The 21,439-nt window shown below is 32.7% G+C and overlaps 1 protein-coding gene across 2 annotated transcripts in view; it reads left to right on the forward strand.

Annotated features, from left to right (window-relative positions):
* The first annotated feature begins 4,446 nt into the window (after positions 1-4,446).
* The window catches only part of LOC134705208 (uncharacterized), a 41,934-nt gene continuing 24,941 nt past the window's right edge, over positions 4,447-21,439 (forward strand). Inside the window, exon 1 of one of the 2 annotated variants that reach the window (XM_063563971.1) lies at positions 4,447-4,643. In XM_063563971.1, the coding sequence (XP_063420041.1) occupies positions 4,629-4,643 (15 nt within the window). In that variant the 5' untranslated portion in view covers positions 4,447-4,628. Of the gene's footprint in view, positions 4,644-18,438; positions 18,798-21,439 lie in introns of those variants that run through there. The other variant, XM_063563973.1, reaches the window with a different exon arrangement.

Consider the following 21,439-nt stretch of genomic DNA (forward strand, 5'->3'; position numbering starts at 1 on the left):
CTATCCTAAGCAATCGAAGATTAAAATATTTCCCTCGATATCCCAATGGAATTTGTGTCTTTATATGATGTGCACTATTTTGTTCAGTACGTCTAAGGCAATTGGGAATTCAGGTTTTGATATGATCCTACACTTTTTTTTTTATCATCACCGATATAGATGTGTAAAAAAATGTTCCCTCCATATATACCTATAGTTATATACCGTCTGATACGACCGAATAATACGGACAACCCTGAGAAAAGAACATTTTTATTAGTAACCATGGTAACTGTGAACGGTAAACAAACGGTCACGATTTCATGAGAAGAATTTCAAAGCGTTGTAGAATCTTGTTGTAGCAAGTAAAAGGTAAACGAACGGCCACTATTTCACAAGAAGAATTTCAAAGCGTTGTAGGATCTTGTAGCATCAAGTAAAAGGTAAACGAACGGCCACTATTTCACGAGAAGAATTTCAAAGCGTTGTATGATCTTGTAGCATCAAGTAAAAGGTAAACGAACGGCCACTATTTTACGAGAAGAATTTCAAAGCGTTGTAGGATCTTGTAGTAGCAAGTAAAAGGCAAACGAACGGCCACTATTTCACGAGAAGAATTTCAACGCGTTGTAGGATCTTGTAGCATCAAGTAAAAGGTAAACGAACGGCCACGATTTCACAAGAAGAATTTCAAAGCGTTGTATGATCTTGTAGCATCAAGTAAAAGGTAAACAAATGGCCACGATTTCACGAGAAGAATTTAAAAGCGTTGTAGAATCTTGTAGTAGCAAGTAAAAGGTAAACGAACGGTCACTATTTCACGAGAAGAATTTCAAAGCTTTGTATGATCTTGTAGTAGCAAGTAAAAGGTAAACGAACGGCCACGACGAGAAGAATTTCAAAGCGTAATACTCATTTGATCTTTCAATTGTCCATTTAGAGGATTGTCGATGTAAGTGTTATTTAATTGCATGAAATGCTAAGGAAACACCGGAAATGTATAATGAAAACATTTTGTCATCAGCTTGATTTTATTACATCGACACTGCTCCAACTTCCGGCTCGTTATTGGTTCCATTTGCGTATAAACGATAGTTCTAACAACACAAACATTGATCAGTCATCAATTCAAAATGACGGTTTTATTGGTATTAACTCGTATGAAGACACCGCTCATGATATAACGTTTCCATGGATATTTATGAAGAGAATGTCTTGCATTCTGTATTCTGTATAATATATATATATAATAATTGTGTATAGTATTACTATTAGTACTTATATTTATAAGATTTTATTCAAGGTCACTATAAACCAATGATATGTAACTTCTATGTCATTTGGTCTTTGGTGGAGAATTGTCTCATTGGCAATAATACCACACATCTTCTTATTTTAACATATTCTATTGATCTCTTACTTAAAAAGAACGTCAACATGAACTATGCTACTATACACAGCTTCTTTTGCATTGGAACTATTTTTGTACTTAAAATCTGTAGTACTGTAAAATTAACTTTTAATATTTAGTACTATTTCTTTACTTTAGAATTATTGTACTATTTAGGTACTTGTATCTTCAAGTACTTGATTAATACTTAAAATATTGTTACAAAAATAATACCAACAATGATCACAGTATTCCATGTTTGAACGTCATACCTTTATGAGATTTAAAAAAAACAACTTTCAAAATGCTAGAAATGTAAACATGCAACCAAAAATCTGTAGTACTTAAATTTTAAGCACACATCAAGAACTGTAAAATACAGATACCTAAATATTACAATATTTTTTTTTAAGTAACAAAATACATGTTGTACTGAATATTGAAAGTAGATTTCCAGTACTACAGATTTTTGGTACAGAAATATAGTATCTATGCAAAAGTAGCTGTGTATTGATAATGTATTCTTATAGATGAAACCGTGAAATTTCTCGTTAAAATTGTTTCATTTTTTCTTGTCGGAGCCTTTTAAAGCCGCAGTATAGGTTTTTCTCATTGTTAAAGGTGATGCAGTGACCTGTAACTGCTATTTTCCACTGCATATGATCTCCATCTGCTTATTTTCATGCAAATCTTTTCTGAATTTTAATTTGCCAAAACGTGTTTTTTAAAAGGAAGAAAATATGCTAAATATAGGTAGAAATAAACGGATAATGATGAATTATCATGGTAGATTGGTGTTCTAAATCTATGGGTAAATGTTATCAACATGCATATATCAGGACTAGCACGCATCTTTAGATTATAATCCACATGCAGAAAGAACATGTCGATCACCCTGCCAGGACACATTATTAGAATTCCTTCCAAACCAACCAGACTTGACGCGTATTAATTTAATATTTACTATACTTTTAAGCACTAATATATCAAAAATGAAATACTGGTAATACCTGTATGAAGCTTTGAGGAGTAAAACGATTTTTCAGAACAAAAATAAGATGCGTTATTTCATGTATATATTTTAGAAATTGTTGGCTACTGTTTTGTTATGTCAGACTCTTCAAGTACAAAATGTACATGTATAATTACATATCTTTAGACTTTCTTGCGTGGGATATGTCTTCAATAAAAACTTCAGTCGTGATAATATCTTGAACATAATTTGATAATAAGATTAAAATGTCCAACTAACTGCTACATTTGTACTATAAAACCATTTATTGAATGTCAGTGAGTGTGAATAAATTGGTTATGAGTCACGGTTGAACTAATTTACTGCAAAAAATCAGTATCTAGAAAGCACTTTTAAAGCTTAAATGATTTATATGTTTCTACTTTGTAAACTGCTCAACAACCTTGAAGTTTCTTTACTTAAAACTGTTCAATGTTACACTATTTTGGCTTTTTAGAATTGAGAACGGAAACGGAGAATGTGAACAATCGAATCAAAGTGCAGAAAATATCCCTCCGTGCATTAAAACAAAACCACACAAATCAAACTATAAAGACACAATTTTCCCGTCTTGAGATATGCACTAAAATGCGGTGGGTTGAAATATGTTTTGAGAGATCTCACCGCCTCCTCCTAAACCTTTAGCCAATGTAGACTTTACAAAACCACATCAAAACGCACCAGTAAAATTTTGTTTATCACAAATATCTCATATTTCAATTTCGATCTTCGGTTTACGTCTTTGCAGAAAAAAAAATCTGTCTTGGTACAACTTATATCATATCAACGGTGGTAGCATGGGCATACACTAAACAAATCAAATCAAAAACACTTGAAAAACTGCGTAGGTATTATGTTATCATATGAGTATCTTTAAATTTATTGTTCTAAAAACCTGAGGGTCAAATAACACAAATCTATATGGGAATAGAAAAACGAAATTTGTCAAAAGAGAAATGAATAGATCAACAACAAGACGGAAATACAATTTCTAAATCCAAAAAAGACAGTCAAAATAAATGTCATAATTTTTCAAAGCGACGAAAAGACAATAGTTGATAAAACAGTTCATGATCAATGAAGAAACGAGGATAAAACGGTTCATGATCAATGAAGAAACGAGGATCAAACAGTTCATGATCAATCAAGAAACGAGGATCAAACAGTTCATGATCAATCAAGAAACGAGGATCAAACAGTTCATGATCAATCAAGAAACGAGGATAAAACAGTTCATGAGCAATGAAGAAATAGTTCATGATCAATGAAGAAACGAGGATCAAACAGTTCATGATCAATGAAGAAACGAGGATCAAACAGTTCATGATCAATGAAGAAACGAGGATCAAAAAAGAACAGAAACGAAGGTGATTTCGGATACAATGTCATGTATAATGTCCAAAAATGTGGTTGCACTTATAGGTTTGTTTTTTGCACTGGCGGCGACCTTGTCAATTAATTATTATCGACATTTCTCTTATCTTTTTAATTTGTCTCTCTTACTCTAAAAGCACATTAAATCTATATGAACTGGTAATGTCCCTATAACAATAAACAAAATATCGGGGGAGTCCTTAGTAGCATTAAAAACTTTGAAATAAATAGTAATTTCAGCTGTCCTTCAGCAAAAAACACCTCTTACATAACCACCAGACCCAACATAAACCAACCATTTATAAATAACGATTTTAAAAATACATTAAAACTGAAGTACAACGTCTCAAATTTAAATTGTATATCTTCAAGAAGGTCAACAGGTCTGTCATTTGTAATTATACACGATGATTAAACACAAAAAATGGCAAACATCAAAAAGAAAATAACCGAAAAAGCTGCTTGCGAAAGGAAACTCCGATCCCACTCGAACGTGTATAAATCCTCTCCATCGCAATTACAACTATAAAATTTTAATGAGCTATGTACTTCGGAGGCTCTTCTATGCTTTCTCGGTTTTATTGTACACCATTTAGCCAATTTTCATGTTGCATACAGATATAAATGCCGACTTAAAGTGAGCGGTTAATCGGAGTCTTAAGAGCCGGAAACTGTAAATTTATCGTTACGTTCAGTTTTATGAGTAGGGAATGCCTTTACGGTGACCAATTGTGATTTGACGTATATGGCCCAAGAAACTCAATTCACAAATTAGTATATAAATATGCATAAGGTTTGAATCAGTCTTTTGAGAAACTTATTACACGGATTAACAACAAAGGTCGTCAAATAAAGAACCACCCAAATTCAAAAATGCATTATACGAAGGTAAGTTTTTCTTGCATGTATTAGTACTTTTTTCTTTGCTTTTTGCGATCTCATTTTCTTTTTTATATATATACAAACCAAAGTTTCTTAATAGAAATCAGCTGGTAAGAAGGTTATTTCCAGATTTAAAACATGGAATTCAATTATATGCATGGTAAATGTGATTCTGTAAACATATATGTGTGGTTTATAGATCTAATCAGGGATGATAATAAAACCGATACACTAGGAATGATAAAATTATAGCCGCATTATTTGAAATAATTTTCATCTGATCATTCACTTAAATCATTAAAAACTTAAAATTCCCAAGCCCTTTTTAAATGATTGGTGTTTTGCCACCCGATATACATGTATAACTGATGAATATAAAGAGAATGTGGTCTTTTTGTCGGATACGCGACATTATCCACATATGTAGCAATTGCATTCTATGTTAAAAAGTGGGTACACTAAATTGGCTTCATTCTTAAACTATCAAATAAACTTTATACTTGATCATTACAGTCAGTGTGGGTTAGGTATGGAAGATGTACTTCATTTCTTTTTCGTTTGCTCAAAATACACTATATGTAGAGAAACTTTACTAAACAATCTTAATTGGCTTTCCGATAAATAATATTATAATAAACTGTTGTCTTGAAGACACTTTGAACTTTCGAATAAATCAAATTTCCTAGTTTTCAAACATGTTCATGAGTTAATTAATTTGGCACTTTCACGGACCATCATCATCGGCGACGTCATCATCAACACCTAAGTTTTCATCTCATTCTTTTCTCCTTTCTTTTCTTTTCTTCTTAAGTTTCTATACTATCTAATGAATTTGTTCGTCTTACATTAATCTTTATCGAAAAGCACTTTACGCCCATATGGGCCAATGGCTTAAAACATTATACATAATATACAGTTTACATAAATTATACAAAACAATGAAAATAAACAATGCAGACACTTTGAACTGTATGGTGGCAGCGGTCATAATGATAATATAATTATATGTTATCAAAGTGTATGATTGCGAAGACTCGTGTTTGCTTAGATTTAACAATACAAGATTCTAAAACTAAAATAAAAATGTGTGGAGGCAGTTTAAGTTCAATTAATAGTTCAAGTACATGTAGTTGGGTTAGAATTCGGTTAATATGAAATAATGTTGACGGATAAATGTGTAGAACTTACGGGGCGCCGAATGGGACTCTTGTGGTTTTGTACAAAATTCAATTCTGTCATAACAAAATCATTTTTGTCTTACAAAACTATGTGCTACAGACTTGTTTTGTGAGAACTTCAATTTTGTGATGACAAAATTCATTTGTGTAGACAAAATTCATTTTTGTCATGACAAAATTCATTTTTGTAGACAAAATTCATTTTTGTAGACAAAATTCATTTTTGTAGACAAAATTCATATTTGTCATGACAAAAGTCAATTTTGTCTTAAAGGAATGCAAATATAAACATATTTGCATACAAAATTGACTTTTGTTACCTGATATGGAAATTAAATCACAAAAGTCAATTGTGTACCGTAAGATTCAATTTTGTGAGACAAAATTGACTTTTGTGAGACAAAATTGACTTTTGTGAGACAAAATTCAATTTTGTCATTTTTGTTGAGACAAAATTCAATTTTGTCATTTTTGTTGAGACAAAATTCAATTTTGTCATTTTTGTTGAGACAAAAGTCAATTTTGTTAATTTTGTTGAGACAAAAGTCAATTTTGTAAATTTTGTTGAGACAAAAGTCAATTTTGTTAATTTTGTTGAGACAAAAGTCAATTTTGTCAATTTTGTTGTGACAAAAGTCAATTTTGTCAATTTTGTTGAGACAAAAGTCAATTTTGTGACGACAAAATTCATTTTTGTGATGACAAAATTGACTTTCGTGAGACAAAAATCTATTTTGTTCAGACAAAATTCAATTTTGTTAATTTTGTTGAGACAAAATTCAATTTTGTTAATTTTGTTGAGACAAAATTCAATTTTGTTAATTTTGTTGAGACAAAATACAATTTTGTCAATTTTGTTGAGACAAAATTCAATTTTGTTAATTTTGTTGAGACAAAATTCAATTTTGTCAATTTTGTTGAGACAAAATTCAATTTTGTCAATTTTGTTGAGACAAAAGTCAATTTTGTCAATTTTGTCTCACAAAAGTCAATTTTGTGTAACAAAAGTCAATTTTGTGTAACAAAAGTAATTTTTGTGTAACAAAAGTCAATTTTGTGTAACAAAAGTCGATTTTGTATGCAAATTAGTTCACAGAAACCAAACTAAACTAATTTAAATACAAAATTGACTTTTGTCGCTCAATTTTCAAATTAGGTAACAAAAGTCAAGTCTGTGTAACAAAAATGAATTTTGTCATGACAAAAGTGACTTTTGTCCGCTGATAGATAATTTTGTATGACAAAATTTCAAATTTGTAGTATAATACAAATTTTGTTAAACTGAACTCATTTTTGTTGAACAAAAGTCACTTTTGTCCGTACAAAATTGAATTTTGAGTACAAAACCACAAGAGTCCCATTCGGCGCCCCGTAGAACTGCTGTTTAAACTATTTGTAAGATCGATTTGTAAACGTATACATTAGAGTCTGTCAGAATGGTGTTTACAGACTAGAGAATGATTAGGAGAAAGCATGCAGAATAAAGATCATACATATAAAGAAAGAAAATAATAGAATGTTAAAGTATAATGTATATATATATACATGTATCTTTATTATCAATAAACCATCATTTTGATAAGATGTAGAAAAAAGGAAAATGGAACTCATAACAGTCCACAAAGAATAAAAAATAGAGCAAAGTGGTCGGAATAAATATGTTTAATGAAATGACTATTATAATAGATTTCGTTCAATACTAAGACAGGTAATTCATGTAATGTTGTTCATAAATTATTAATTTCATCTTGATTATAAAGTTATCAAGTACTTATTTTATATTGTCTAAATATTTGATTAGAACTCTTAAGTTAATAACCATACACGTAGGGTCAAAGTTTTACGAAAAGCTAAATAAATTCCATGCTCATGGTCTCATGGAAGAAGAGATATATCCAACAGATAACCAAAACTCATGGGTCGAAAACAAACTGACAATGTCATGGAAAGAAACCGATCAATAGACAATATACATTTTTAAAACAAACCACAAAGTAGAAAACCATTGACCGAGCAACAAGACTCTCTTCAATAATTTGGGCTGGTATCCTGGGCTCCAGGAGTCGGTTTCACAAAAAAACTTACGAATAAGATTTATCCTTAGTATTCTGAATTTTTCATGACTTATGAACAATCTTAATCGTAAGATTTTTTGTGAAACCGACTCCTGATGGGTAATATAAAAAAGAAGATGTGGTATGATTGCCAATGAGACAACTATCCACAAAAGACCAAAATGACACAGACATTAACAACTATGGGTCACCGTACGGCCTTCAACAATGAGCAAAGCCCATACCACATAGTCAGCTATAAAAGGCCCCGATTAGACTATTCTGCTCCGCATGTGACACCCGTCCTGTTACTCAAGTACAAACCCGGTAATTCGGTATGTCTCATTCTAGGAAAGGATGATGGGATTGTGGTAACGACAGTTAGAACATATCCGTTGTCAACAAATCCGATGATAATTCGGTATGTCTCATTCTAGGAAAGGATGATGGGATTGTGGTAACGACAGTTAAAACATATCCGTTGTCATCTATGAAATAGAAATTCCTCAACGGTATAAAAACTAGTAAAATTTGAAGCGCAAGGATAAGATTGATATGATTTTTCTGAAGACTCTTTCCTTAAGTGACAAAAGGTTAAAAATTGGTACATTGATATGACGTGATGACTATCATGAATTCCGTAAAACCAATGGACGTAAAAGACCCTTCAATTACAATCGTTTCAATGCTCTTACAATAAAGTATGTTATTCTATTTACAAGAAAATATATATTAATACAACTAATTTGAAAATCTTACGCAAAGTCAAGACGGAATCTAAAAAAAAAGAAAAAAAAAAAACCCAAACAAAACTGATTATTTCATATTGAGAAAATAATTCTATTTGACATCAAAGAATAGGATTGTCAATCAATTGTTTAGGAATACGAGTAAAATATTATCACTGTCTTTGTAAAGTTACACCGTCGGCAGTATGAGTTAGCTTCAACAAACAAACGTAATATCATCAACCTGTGAAGGTAATAAAAAGAAGTGTTATGTCATTTCAGACTGTCTGACAAGTCGCATAATCTGTTAAGCAAAACTATAATATGACAACAAGTAGTGTAAATGACTTTGTTATATTAGAGAGTCGAAGACAAATAGAACAAAACGTGCGACTAGGTTATATACGATTCGTAGAAATTGATATTCATATACATGTACTATAGATAGCTTATTTTTGTTCATCTAATGAGTAAAGCCCTTTTCAACTGATTTTGATAGTTCTTTCTTATGTTGTACTGTTATACCACTGTCCCAGATTAGGGGGGATGTTTGGAATCCCGGTAAAATGTTTAACCCCGCCACATTATGTATGTATGTGCCTGTCCCAGGTCAGGATTCTGTAATTCAGTGGTTGTCGTTGTTTATATGCTACATATTTATTTTTCGTTCATTTTTCTACATAAAAAAGGCCGTTAGTTTTCTCGTTTGAATTGTTTAACATTGTCATTTCGGGACCTTTTATAGCTCACTATGTGGCATTGCTCATGTTGAATGCCGTACGGTGACCTATAGTTGTTAATTTCTGTGTCATTTTGGTCTCTTGTGGAAAGTTGTCTAATTGCCAATCATACCACATCTTCTTTATTAAATGGAATGCATATATGGTGCTTTTCATGCTTATTATGAAAGGAAAGTCACTCGACCTGTGTTGAACTTTCAGTGTATACGCTTCTGTTTCTGTGTTAAAGACTAACAGATAAACAATATTACACACACTACAACATAGAAAAATCAAAACTGAGCAACACGAACCCCATGTAAGTTTGTGTACTTTCCTAATCCGGGAATTCTGAATACATGATAGAGTGATTGTAAAATAAGTATTTTTTTTTCATGTAGGTCGCTTCGATCTGCGCAGATTTGACCTTGTAAGGTTTCCGTTTCTTGTTAACTTGATGCTCATTAGTTGTTGTATGTGTTTTTCTCCCTGTCTGTGGGTACTGTTGAAGGTTATTCATAGTTTTGCAGTTCTGTATTCCACTTTGTGGATACAGCTGCTGGTGCACTGTCAGTCATCGGAGATACCATTTATAATGCTTAGGCATAGGTATTTTTTTAAAGCTTTAAATTAATAACTTAATTTTGTTTTGTTGCTGAAAATTCTGGATCAACACTTAGTGGTTTTTGAAAGTTTATGACAACTTTTCAAAATTGAATTGAAACGAACATTTTGGTCTGAAATAACACACAACACAATTGAAGATGAAAAGATATCCTAAACACAACATTTCAGTATAATTTTTATTTATATGAATTTGTTTTGATGTTCTCATATATATATTAGAGGCTTTTAATTCATAGCATGGCATTAAGAAATGTATTGGATTTTGAAAACTGAAATCGTTATTTTATATATACGTATTCCTCCACGTTCAGAGTACAATATTAAAAGCCATTTATCGATACACGGTAAGCTATCTAACTAAATGAGAGTCAATTTGCCTGCCGAATGTGTTACAACAGTATATCATCATTAAACTTGAAAGATAGAAATCGGAGCCACGTGTTTCAACCCTATGTATTAAAATAATAAAAACAAAACGATTTTGCCGCGTTTGGAACGCCTTTTTTGTTACCCTAACACAGGAACGACCAGGACGAAAAAAACCTACTTAAAACAAAAGATTTTGCAATGCTCGAAATGAATTGTAACATTTATTTAGGATGAGAAAATAAGTTTACGACTCAAGTTTTATATCTTTTAGTGTCTACGATTTACTAATGTGCACTGTTACTTGGTATGGACTAATACATAACATCCATTTTCACTATTTAAGTGTGCTTAAATGATGTGGGTTTTGCTCATTGTTGAAGGACGTACGATGGCCTACCATTGCTTAAATCCAAGTTATTTGGCCTCTACTGGATAGTTGTATTATTGACAATCATACCACACCTAATATACTAATTTTGTACCACAAAAAAGCTATCAATTTGGAACGGCAACACACGAATAGCATATGATCATAGAACTATCAAATTTTACAACAAATGGTGGAGACTTTTGATTTACCAGCAACATAATGTCCGATATTTTGTCGAATTGAATTTTGCGCTGGAATATTATAATAGTTGACATTGGGGATGAAAAAAAAATACTTGATCAGTCGGGGCGACACGAATCCCGCAGCCTGCCATTAGTTCAACTATTACACGTATTATAATCCCGCAGCCTGCCATTAGTTCAACTATTACACGTATTATAATCCCGCAGCCTGCCATTAGTTCAACTATTACACGTATTATAATCCCGCAGCCTGCCATTAGTTCAACTATTACACGTATTATAATCCAGCAGCCTGCCATTAGTTCAACTATTACACGTATTATAATCCCGCAGCCTGCCATTAGTTCAACTATTACACGTATTATAATCCAGCAGCCTGCCATTAGTTCAACTATTACACGTATTATAATCCCGCAGCCTGCCATTAGTTTAACTATTACACGTATTATAATCCCGCAGCCTGCCATTAGTTCAACTATTACACGTATTATAATCCAGCAGCCTGCCATTAGTTCAACTATTACACGTATTATAATCCAGCAGCCTGCCATTAGTTCAACTATTACACGTATTATAATCCAGCAGCCTGCCATTAGTTCAACTATTACACGTATTATAATCCCGCAGCCTGCCATTAGTTCAACTATTACACGTATTATAATCCAGCAGCCTGCCATTAGTTCAACTATTACACGTATTATAATCCCGCAGCCTGCCATTAGTTCAACTATTACACGTATTATAATCCAGCAGCCTGCCATTAGTCAACTATTACACGTATTATAATCCCGCAGCCTGCCATTAGTTTAACTATTACACGTATTATAATCCCGCAGCCTGCCATTAGTTCAACTATTACACGTATTATAATCCCGCAGCCTGCCATTAGTTCAACTATTACACGTATTATAATCCCGCAGCCTGCCATTAGTTCAACTATTACACGTATTATAATCCAGCAGCCTGCCATTAGTTCAACTATTACACGTATTATAATCCAGCAGCCTGCCATTAGTTCAACTATTACACGTATTATAATCCCGCAGCCTGCCATTAGTTCAACTATTACACGTATTATAATCCCGCAGCCTGCCATTAGTTCAACTATTACACGTATTATAATCCCGCAGCCTGCCATTAGTTTAACTATTACACGTATTATAATCCAGCAGCCTGCCATTAGTTTAACTATTACACGTATTATTATCCCGCAGCCTGCCATTAGTTCAACTATTACACGTATTATAATCCCGCAGCCTGCCATTAGTTTAACTATTACACGTATTATAATCCCGCAGCCTGCCATTAGTTCAACTATTACACGTATTATAATCCCGCAGCCTGCCATTAGTTCAACTATAACACGTATTATAATCCCGCAGCCTGCCATTAGTTTAACTATTACACGTATTATAATCCCGCAGCCTGCCAATAGTTCAACTATTACACGTATTATAATCCCGCAGCCTGCCATTAGTTTAACTATTACACGTATTATAATCCCGCAGCCTGCCATTAGTTCAACTATCACACGTATTATAATCCCGCAGCCTGCCATTAGTTCAACTATCACACGTATTATAATCCCGCAGCCTGCCATTAGTTCAACTATTACACGTATTATAATCCCGCAGCCTGCCATTAGTTCAACTATTACACGTATTATAATCCCGCAGCCTGCCATTAGTTCAACTATTACACGTATTATAATCCCGCAGCCTGCCATTAGTTCAACTATTACACGTATTATAATCCCGCAGCCTGCCATTAGTTCAACTATTACACGTATTATATTCCAGCAGCCTGCCATTAGTTCAACTATTACACGTATTATAATCCAGCAGCCTGCCATTAGTTCAACTATTACACGTATTATATCCCTCAGCCTGCCATTAGTTCAACTATTACACGTATTATAATCCAGCAGCCTGCCATTAGTTCAACTATTACACGTATTATAATCCCTCAGCCTGCCATTAGTTCAACTATTACACGTATTATAATCCCGCAGCCTGCCATTAGTTCAACTATCACACGTATTATAATCCCGCAGCCTGCCATTAGTTCAACTATTACACGTATTATAATCCCGCAGCCTGCCATTGGTTCAAATATTACACGTATTATAATCCCTCAGCCTGCCATTAGTTCAACTATTACACGTATTATAATCCCTCAGCCTGCCATTAGTTCAACTATTACACGTATTATACTCCCTCAGCCTGCCATTAGTTCAACTATTACACGTATTATAATCCCGCAGCCTGCCATTAGTTCAACTATTACACGTATTATAATCCCGCAGCCTGCCATTAGTTTAACTATTACACGTATTATAATCCCGCAGCCTGCCATTAGTTCAACTATTACACGTATTATAATCCCTCAGCCTGCCATTAGTTCAACTATTACACGTATTATAATCCCTCAGCCTGCCATTAGTTCAACTATTACACGTATTATAATCCCGCAGCCTGCCATTAGTTCAACTATTACACGTATTATAATCCAGCAGCCTGCCATTAGTTCAACTATTACACGTATTATAATCCCGCAGCCTGCCATTAGTTTAACTATTACACGTATTATAATCCCTCAGCCTGCCATTAGTTCAACTATTACACGTATTATAATCCCTCAGCCTGCCATTAGTTCAACCATTACACGTATTATAATCCCTCAGCCTGCCATTAGTTCAACTATTACACGTATTATAATCCCGCAGCCTGCCATTAGTTTAACTATTACACGTATTATAATCCCGCAGCCTGCTATTAGTTTAACTATTACACGTATTATATTGCTGATAATTCATATCAAACAATAGCAAAACAGTTGGGAACATATATTAGTTTATTTTATATTTCAAACTCCTGTTAATTAATTAGAGCAAAAAAGAGGAGAGGAAAGTGAAAACACATCTTTGTTCACCTCTCATCAACAAAAAATCTGCATGGATATAAAAGAATCAATCTAAAATAATATTAACTCTTGTTCAGCGAAGATTCTTGTATGTTTAAAGGATAACTTTTTTGAAAATTGTAATTTTTGTCCTCTTTTACTTATAAATTATGTTTAGATAATATCTTGAATGGTAGGACTCTAGTTTTCTACATAAGAAAATACCTGTACCAAGTCAGGAATATTACATTTGTTTTCCATTCGTTTGATTTGATTTTGACATTTGATAACATACTTTCCGTTTTGAATTTTCCTTGGAGTTCGGAATCTTTGTTTATTGATATTTTACTTTTTAAATAGAAAGTTGTTTATTCAAATATGTTGCTTTTTACTTTTTTTAAAAATAACTTTCGATAGCTTTGGTGTTTTGTTATCGTACTTACCTTTTTGCTTTTGGGATATATTATTTTTTGAATTATCAGAGACACGTGTTTTTGTCATTTACCTTTTATTAAATTTTATGGTTGATAAGCGGTTTAACAGATTTTTTTCTATTTGAAGCATGGTGTCAGTCAATTGTTTTCGAGTACATGTTCATGAACCGTATTATTTCTGGGCGTATCATTTGTACTCAAAATTACGATAATATAATATTTTCTTAATTAATGTATATCATATTTTTTGAAACTGTATCCGTAAGTCAGCCGGGGATTAATTATTTCAAATAATTATTAAAACAAGGGATTATAACAATGCTATCCTTAATATAAGGTAACTGTTTGTAACTGTAGCCGAGAAAATGATCGGCCATAGTGTAATTGTAAATATAATTGTGTACCAAGAATGCAGAAATATGAGATGTATTTAAGGAAGTCAATATCTTACATGGGTTCAACGAGTGTAATTTCACATCAAGCGTATACCTCAATAAGTAGGTTACTGGTAAGTGTAACTTAAAGAACAAGTCCGTTCTGAAAGTTATTTTATTCTGAAATAAGTTATTGTTAATAACGTAATTCTAAACAAAGGATTCGGGAATTCAAGCAAAATCTGTAATATAAGTTGTCGGTTATTTGAAAATTAACAACTTTGAAATTGCTTGAATATACGTGCATCATCTGTACTCTGATTGGTAGATTTTCTCATTTGGTAATCATATCAAAGTGTCATATAGTTGCTTGCATCCATGTCCCTTGGACTCTAGTGTTTACTAGTAGTTGCCAGATTCTCAATCATATCAAAGTGTTATATAGTTGCTTGCATCCATGTCCCTTAGACTCTAGTGTGTACTAGTAGTTGCCAGATTCCCAATCATACCAAAGTGTCATATAGTTGCTTGCATCCATATCCCTTGGACTCAAATGTGTGCTAGTAGTTGCCAGATTCTCAATCATACAAAAGTGTCATATAGTTGTTGCATCCATGTGCATTGGTCTATAGTGTGTACTAGTAGTTGCCAGATTCTCAATCATATCAAAGTGTCATATGGTTGCTTGCATCCATGTGCCTTGGACTCAAATGTGAACTAGTAGTTGCCAGATTCTCAGTCATACAAAAGTGTCATATAGATGTTGCATCCATGTGCATTGGACTCTAGTGTGTACTAGTAGTTGCCAGATTCTCAATTATTAGAAAGTGTCATATAGTTGTTGCATCAATGTGCATTGGACTCTAGTGTGTACAAGTAGTTGCCAGATTCACAATCATACCAAAGTGTCATATAGTTGTTGCATCCATGTGCATTGGACTCTAGTGTGTACTAGTAGTTGCAAGATTCTCAATCATACCAAAGTGTCATATCGTTGCTTGCCTCCACGTCCATCGGATTCTAGTGTGTACTAGTATTTGCCAGATTCTCAATCATACCAAAGTGTCATATCGTTGCTTGCATCCACGTCCATCGGACTCTAGTGTGTACTAGCAGTTGCCAGATTCTCAATCATACCAAAGTGTCATATCGTTGCTTGTCTCCACGTCCATCGGACTCTAGTGTGTACTAGTTGTTGCCAGATTCTCAATGATACCAAAGTGTCATATCGTTGCTTGTCTCCACGTCCATCGGACTCTAGTGTGTTCTAGTAGTTGCCAGATTCTCAATCATACCAAAGTGTAATATCGTTGCTTGCATCCACGTCCATCGGATTTTAGTGTGTACTAGTAGTTGCCAGATTCTCAATCATACCAAAGTGTCATATCGTTGCTTGCATCCACGTCCATCGGACTCTAGTGTGTACTAGTAGTTGCCAGATTCTCAATCATACCAAAGTGTTATATCGTTGCTTGCCTCCACGTCCATCGGACTCTAGTGTGTACTAGTAGTTGCCAGATTCTCAATCATACCAAAGTGTCATATCGTTGCTTGCATCCACGTCATTCGGACTCTAGTGTGTACTAGTAGTTGCCAGATTCTCAATCATACCAAAGTGTAATATCGTTGCTTGTCTCCACGTCCATCGGACTCTAGTGTGTACTAGTAGTTGCCAGATTCTCAATCATACCATAGTGTCATATCGTTGCTTGCATCCATGTGCATTGGACTCTAGTGTGTACTATTAGTTGCCAGATTCTCAATCATACCTAAGTGTCATATCGTTGCTTGTCTCCACGTCCATCGGACTCTAGTTTGTACTAGTAGTTGCCAGATTCTCAATCATACCAAAGTGTCATATCGTTGCTTGCATCTACGTCTATCGGACTCTAGTATGTACTAGTAGTTGCCAGATTATAAATCATACCAACGTGTTCTTAGTTTCTTGTGTCCACGTTATTTGGAATTGGTGACTAGTTGTCTCATTAGTAATCCTACCTGTACACTATCTATTTATTTTCATATTTTTTACAGTCGAAAAGACAAGTTGAACTTATTTCTTTTGTCATATAATTACTGATTTTGAATTAAGTACCAAATAATTATAGCATTGTGTAGTCGAAATGGACAGAAATTTGACCAGATGACGTTCGAAGCATGTTAAGATATGAACACAAAACGGTCATCTTCAAGAATTGTTTAATAAGCTATTTAACTAATGAGATAAACATATATAAAAAGAAGACAAATTTAATGCGTCACTTAAATCATCTTAGTGCAATAATGCAATCAAGGGCATATGATGGGATGATTTAACTTTTCTTATATATTTTGATAAAACCACTGAAAGGTTGTCATTTATAAACTAAGTCAAAGCTATATACATTGTATAATAAAAACCAAATCGTGTAAGTGTAACATTGTTGAAATCATATAGATGACTTCACTCTAACAAACAATTATAAAACATTTACTTCAAAATCTTTCTTTAAAAGAAACTTTAGTTAGTTTAGCAATATCTATTTCTAGCTAACCAAGATTTGTTTTATTAACTTATTGTCTACAAACATATATTTAGTTGTCTCTTGCCTAGAGGACATGCTGTAACCTTAGAACTAGCACATAGTAGAATGGCTTCAGCCTGTCATTTTCATATGGACCAGTAAACTGTCGATGAAAGCTTAGGTTTTCTTAATTATCGATATCTTACCAGTTTAGATAAATGTTTTGAGGTTAAGTGTAAATTAAGAAACTGTATATGTTGAGCCTTATAAAATTTTCTCCACGAATGAAACTTTTTCTTCTTTGGTGAATAATTGTCTCATTGTCTCATTGGCAATCGTATCACTTCTCCTTATTTTTAAATATGCACAACAAGAATTCAATGGTAAAGGGAAATTAAGAAAAAAGATAAATTTCACTAAATCAGTCACGCTCTTATATTAAAAAACCCAGATGAAATCTACGTGTTAACATCTTATCTAGATATATGTCTATTTCATGTTCACTTACTTAATTGCCACAAGTTGCTGTAAGTTACTGATTGTTTAGAATACCATATGATTCCATCAGTTGACTCAGATAATGTTTCTTTAATTGAAAATAGTTTTGCCCAAAATGGCTTTAAATAGATTCCAAGACCAAATTAATTCCGACAAAAAATTATTTGTACCAGTCTTTGAAAAAGATAATTATACCAGTTTTGAAGGTAGGATTTAAAATTTTCAATAATCCATAGCTCACTGTTGTTATACTGAAAGTTATGACCAACCATACAACACATTTCCAAAAGGAGTGTTACTTTCATAGCCACCGTCTTTGCTAAACTTGCGTAGATAAATCAATTTGTTTTATTCTTATTATTATCATGAGATGGTATTTATGTAAAATGGTATGAAAAAAAAGATTCAATACAAATGTAACATAGCCTTTAAAAATAGAAATACCGATACGTTTCCGAAAAGTAAATTTGACACTTGTTAAGCTAAAATAATAAATAAATAAAACAAACAAAATACTTCGTTCACTGTACTTTTGTATCGTTTGGTGCAGACAACGATGAACTTGAAGGTTTCAGTTTTAAATTAATCAAATTCAAATTTAAGTTTCAAACAGGAAGTGAAAAAAATATTTGGAAAGACAGATGTAAAATATCCCAATGGTACTATGATCAATCCAGTAAATTTCCATTCAAGAAAACTGTCAATGTTAACATTCGAAATAATTATTAATATATATACATCATTTGTATAATCAATAAAACCACCATATAGCTATGATATCCGTAATTATTTTTGAGTTTTGGTGTTATATTAGACTTGTGATTATCCAAACTTTTTACACGAAAACTCGACGTAATTAATTCAAGACCAGTTTTCATTGTAGCTGGGCGCGTGAAGTAACGTCACCGTTGGAAATAGAAATAATTAAATGCGTAGGATAACATTAGTTTATATACATAATTCAAAGAAGACAGTTTGACTTTTTATTTAGTGATTTTTTTACCGTTAAATTTATTTTTCTAATTCACTGGTATTTCTTTATCAAAAATTAAGTTTCGCCGAACTGCTTTATTTTTGTTTCAAAAAAGATATTAGAAAAGTTAAAAACTTGCATTTAAAAGAGAGGAACTATTTTTTTTTTTTAAATCCCGAACAAAGAAGAAGATAACACTATTTTGCCATAACAGTTCGTTAATACAAGGTAAGCATATTTAAATTGTATATTACTGATACTCATACTCAAAGAAAAATAATTTTAAGTTGTAATAATTATCAAATATAATATGTTATATCATGCTTAATCGGCTCTACGATTTACCGACAGAATATTAGCTATTCCGTATACATATAACGACCGTAGAGAAAAACATTTCTATGAAAACATTTCAATCTTGCATTCCAGTTACACGGGTGTTTTCAGAGAACAGATACATTATAATTTAAGCATTCATATTATATATTTTGCTTATCAAAATAATAGAAGAAAATATAAATAAGATGATGGTATATAATGGAAAATATCACGATTTTTTTCTCTCCATTAATTCGTACTTTCATTTCATTTTGCATGAAAAAACTTACTTTGGTCATTTGTATCTTATATCAAATTCAATTTCACGAATCAATAATTATAACTGAAGCTTGCGCTGTATAGATATCGGAGAATAACTGTATATGCAGGTTTTCTTGAGTTTCGGCGAATTTGAATGGAGTACTACGATACCATAAAAATAACGTATTTATCTGTTTTCCAAATATGTTTAAATGTTACGGAGTAAATAAACAACATGTTGCCGCTTTGATACACGCAGTTTTCAGTTACATTTTGGCATTGTTGTTTTATTCTGGTTGATAGATTTGATGACGTTATCTCTTTAAAGTTCAGTAGATTTCCTTTTTCATTGATAGAAGACGTTTATGTTTTGTTCTTTGTAAGAATGAAAACTGTTTAGCTGAACATTGTAAAAAATTATGACAATTATGATTAATACTAGAGAATGGTTTTCCCTCTAACACGTTAAAAGTATATCTAACGAAAAGCAATATACCATCATGACCACAGGACACGCGATGAAGTTTTTTGTAATGAATCTCTGTCATAAGGAAGTAAGGTTCCAACTCCCCTAGGCAACGATGACCTTAGATGGATTCGGGTATAATTTTTAGATCCTATAGTTCTTCACAAGTTTCGATTCTGATGCGTAATTGATTTCAAGTATTTTTTTGAATTTAGCATTCTCGATGAATGTTAATTTGGCAAAACTTTTAGGAATTTTGGTTCTCAATGCTCTTCAATTTCGTACTATATATTTGGCATTTTAAACTTTTTTGGATTCGAGCGTCACTGATGAGTCTTTTGTAGACGAAACACGTGTCTGGCGTTTATGCTAAATTTAGTCCTGGTATATATGATGAGTTTATTTAATACAGAAAAAGCACAACGGACGCATACAATTGATTGATTTTTGGTTGATTCAGTTTATATCATTACCCCTAACGTTAATTTATATTGACATGAAGATTTCGCGGCTGTGTTTTGTTTTATCAAACATTGTACGGAAGAAATATTTAATTGTCTGTACTGACAACGGATGAAGTTATGTATGCACTAGGATTTTTGTATGTTGTCGATGCAAGTTTTTTTTTTTGTTGTGTTTAGTAAGGTCTATGGTAAGTAATAAAATGGGGTTTTACAAATGAAGTAAAATAGTGAAATAGCAATTTATCTAATTATTATACAGAAATTTAGAGATCTTGCCAAAGAATGGTAAGAATCTACTAATTTGTATTAGTTCAAAATGTAATAATAAAATACATAAGCGATTATTCCAATATGTTACTTTTCTTAATATGATTATTTAATCTCTAATCACAATTCATTAATAATTCATATGTTTGTTGCTATCATAACTAAAATGGTAGCAACACATGATTTTGTCTGTCTTATTTAGGTGTAATACCACCAAAGCATAGTACGTCACATCCGGATAAAAAAGGGTAGATTCAAATATTTCCTTGAATTTTATAGTAAACTGTTGTGGTAAATTAATCCTACATTTCTGCAGTGCAGTAAAATATTTCTGAGTAATAAAGATATATCTTGGTTATTCAAAGCTTCATTATTTTTTAATTGGTATATCTATGAAATATTTCGGAAAAATGAAGTTACATGGTTTTTAAATAAAGGTTGCAGTAGTATACCGGTATACAGACATCATATTAAATCATTTGGGAGAAAACAAATCGGGTTACAAACTAAAACCGGGCGAGGCACATCAACTTTAAGGGGAAAGAAAGGGGTGCTAAGGATTTCTATATTTGAAACAAAGATACATTCTGCACAATGTTTTGAACTAATAGTGGGAAAACAGTGGTGGTATAAAGTACAATTACAAATACTACTGCGAGGAAATTAAAAACAGAAAGTCCCTAATCAAATGTCAAAATCAAAACCTCAAACAAATGGATAACAACTGTATGACACCTTTAATATTTTATTGTTTTAATGCTCCCATATTTTTATTTATCGCGCTGAACATATATGAACTATTTGTTCCTGGCCGTTCAGCAACCAACAAGTAAATCAATCAGAGACGTTTACTTCTTATGGAATGCAATTCTCATTGTTTCGTGTTAACGGAATAAAGCATATTCAAGAAATATGTAAGCAGCGCACTGAAATCGAAATCTTCGTTTCATATAACTATCAGAGGATATGTGACGCAGCTGATCGACTTTCAATTCTTCTGCATTCGGTACAAAATAAACTTATCATAGATACCAGGATTTGCGATATGAATGCCTGACACGCGTTTCGTCCACAAAAGACTCAGTGACGCTCTT

The sequence above is a fragment of the Mytilus trossulus genome, chromosome 2 (assembly GCF_036588685.1).
Source record: "Mytilus trossulus isolate FHL-02 chromosome 2, PNRI_Mtr1.1.1.hap1, whole genome shotgun sequence".
Taxonomy (NCBI): Eukaryota; Metazoa; Mollusca; class Bivalvia; order Mytilida; family Mytilidae; genus Mytilus; species Mytilus trossulus.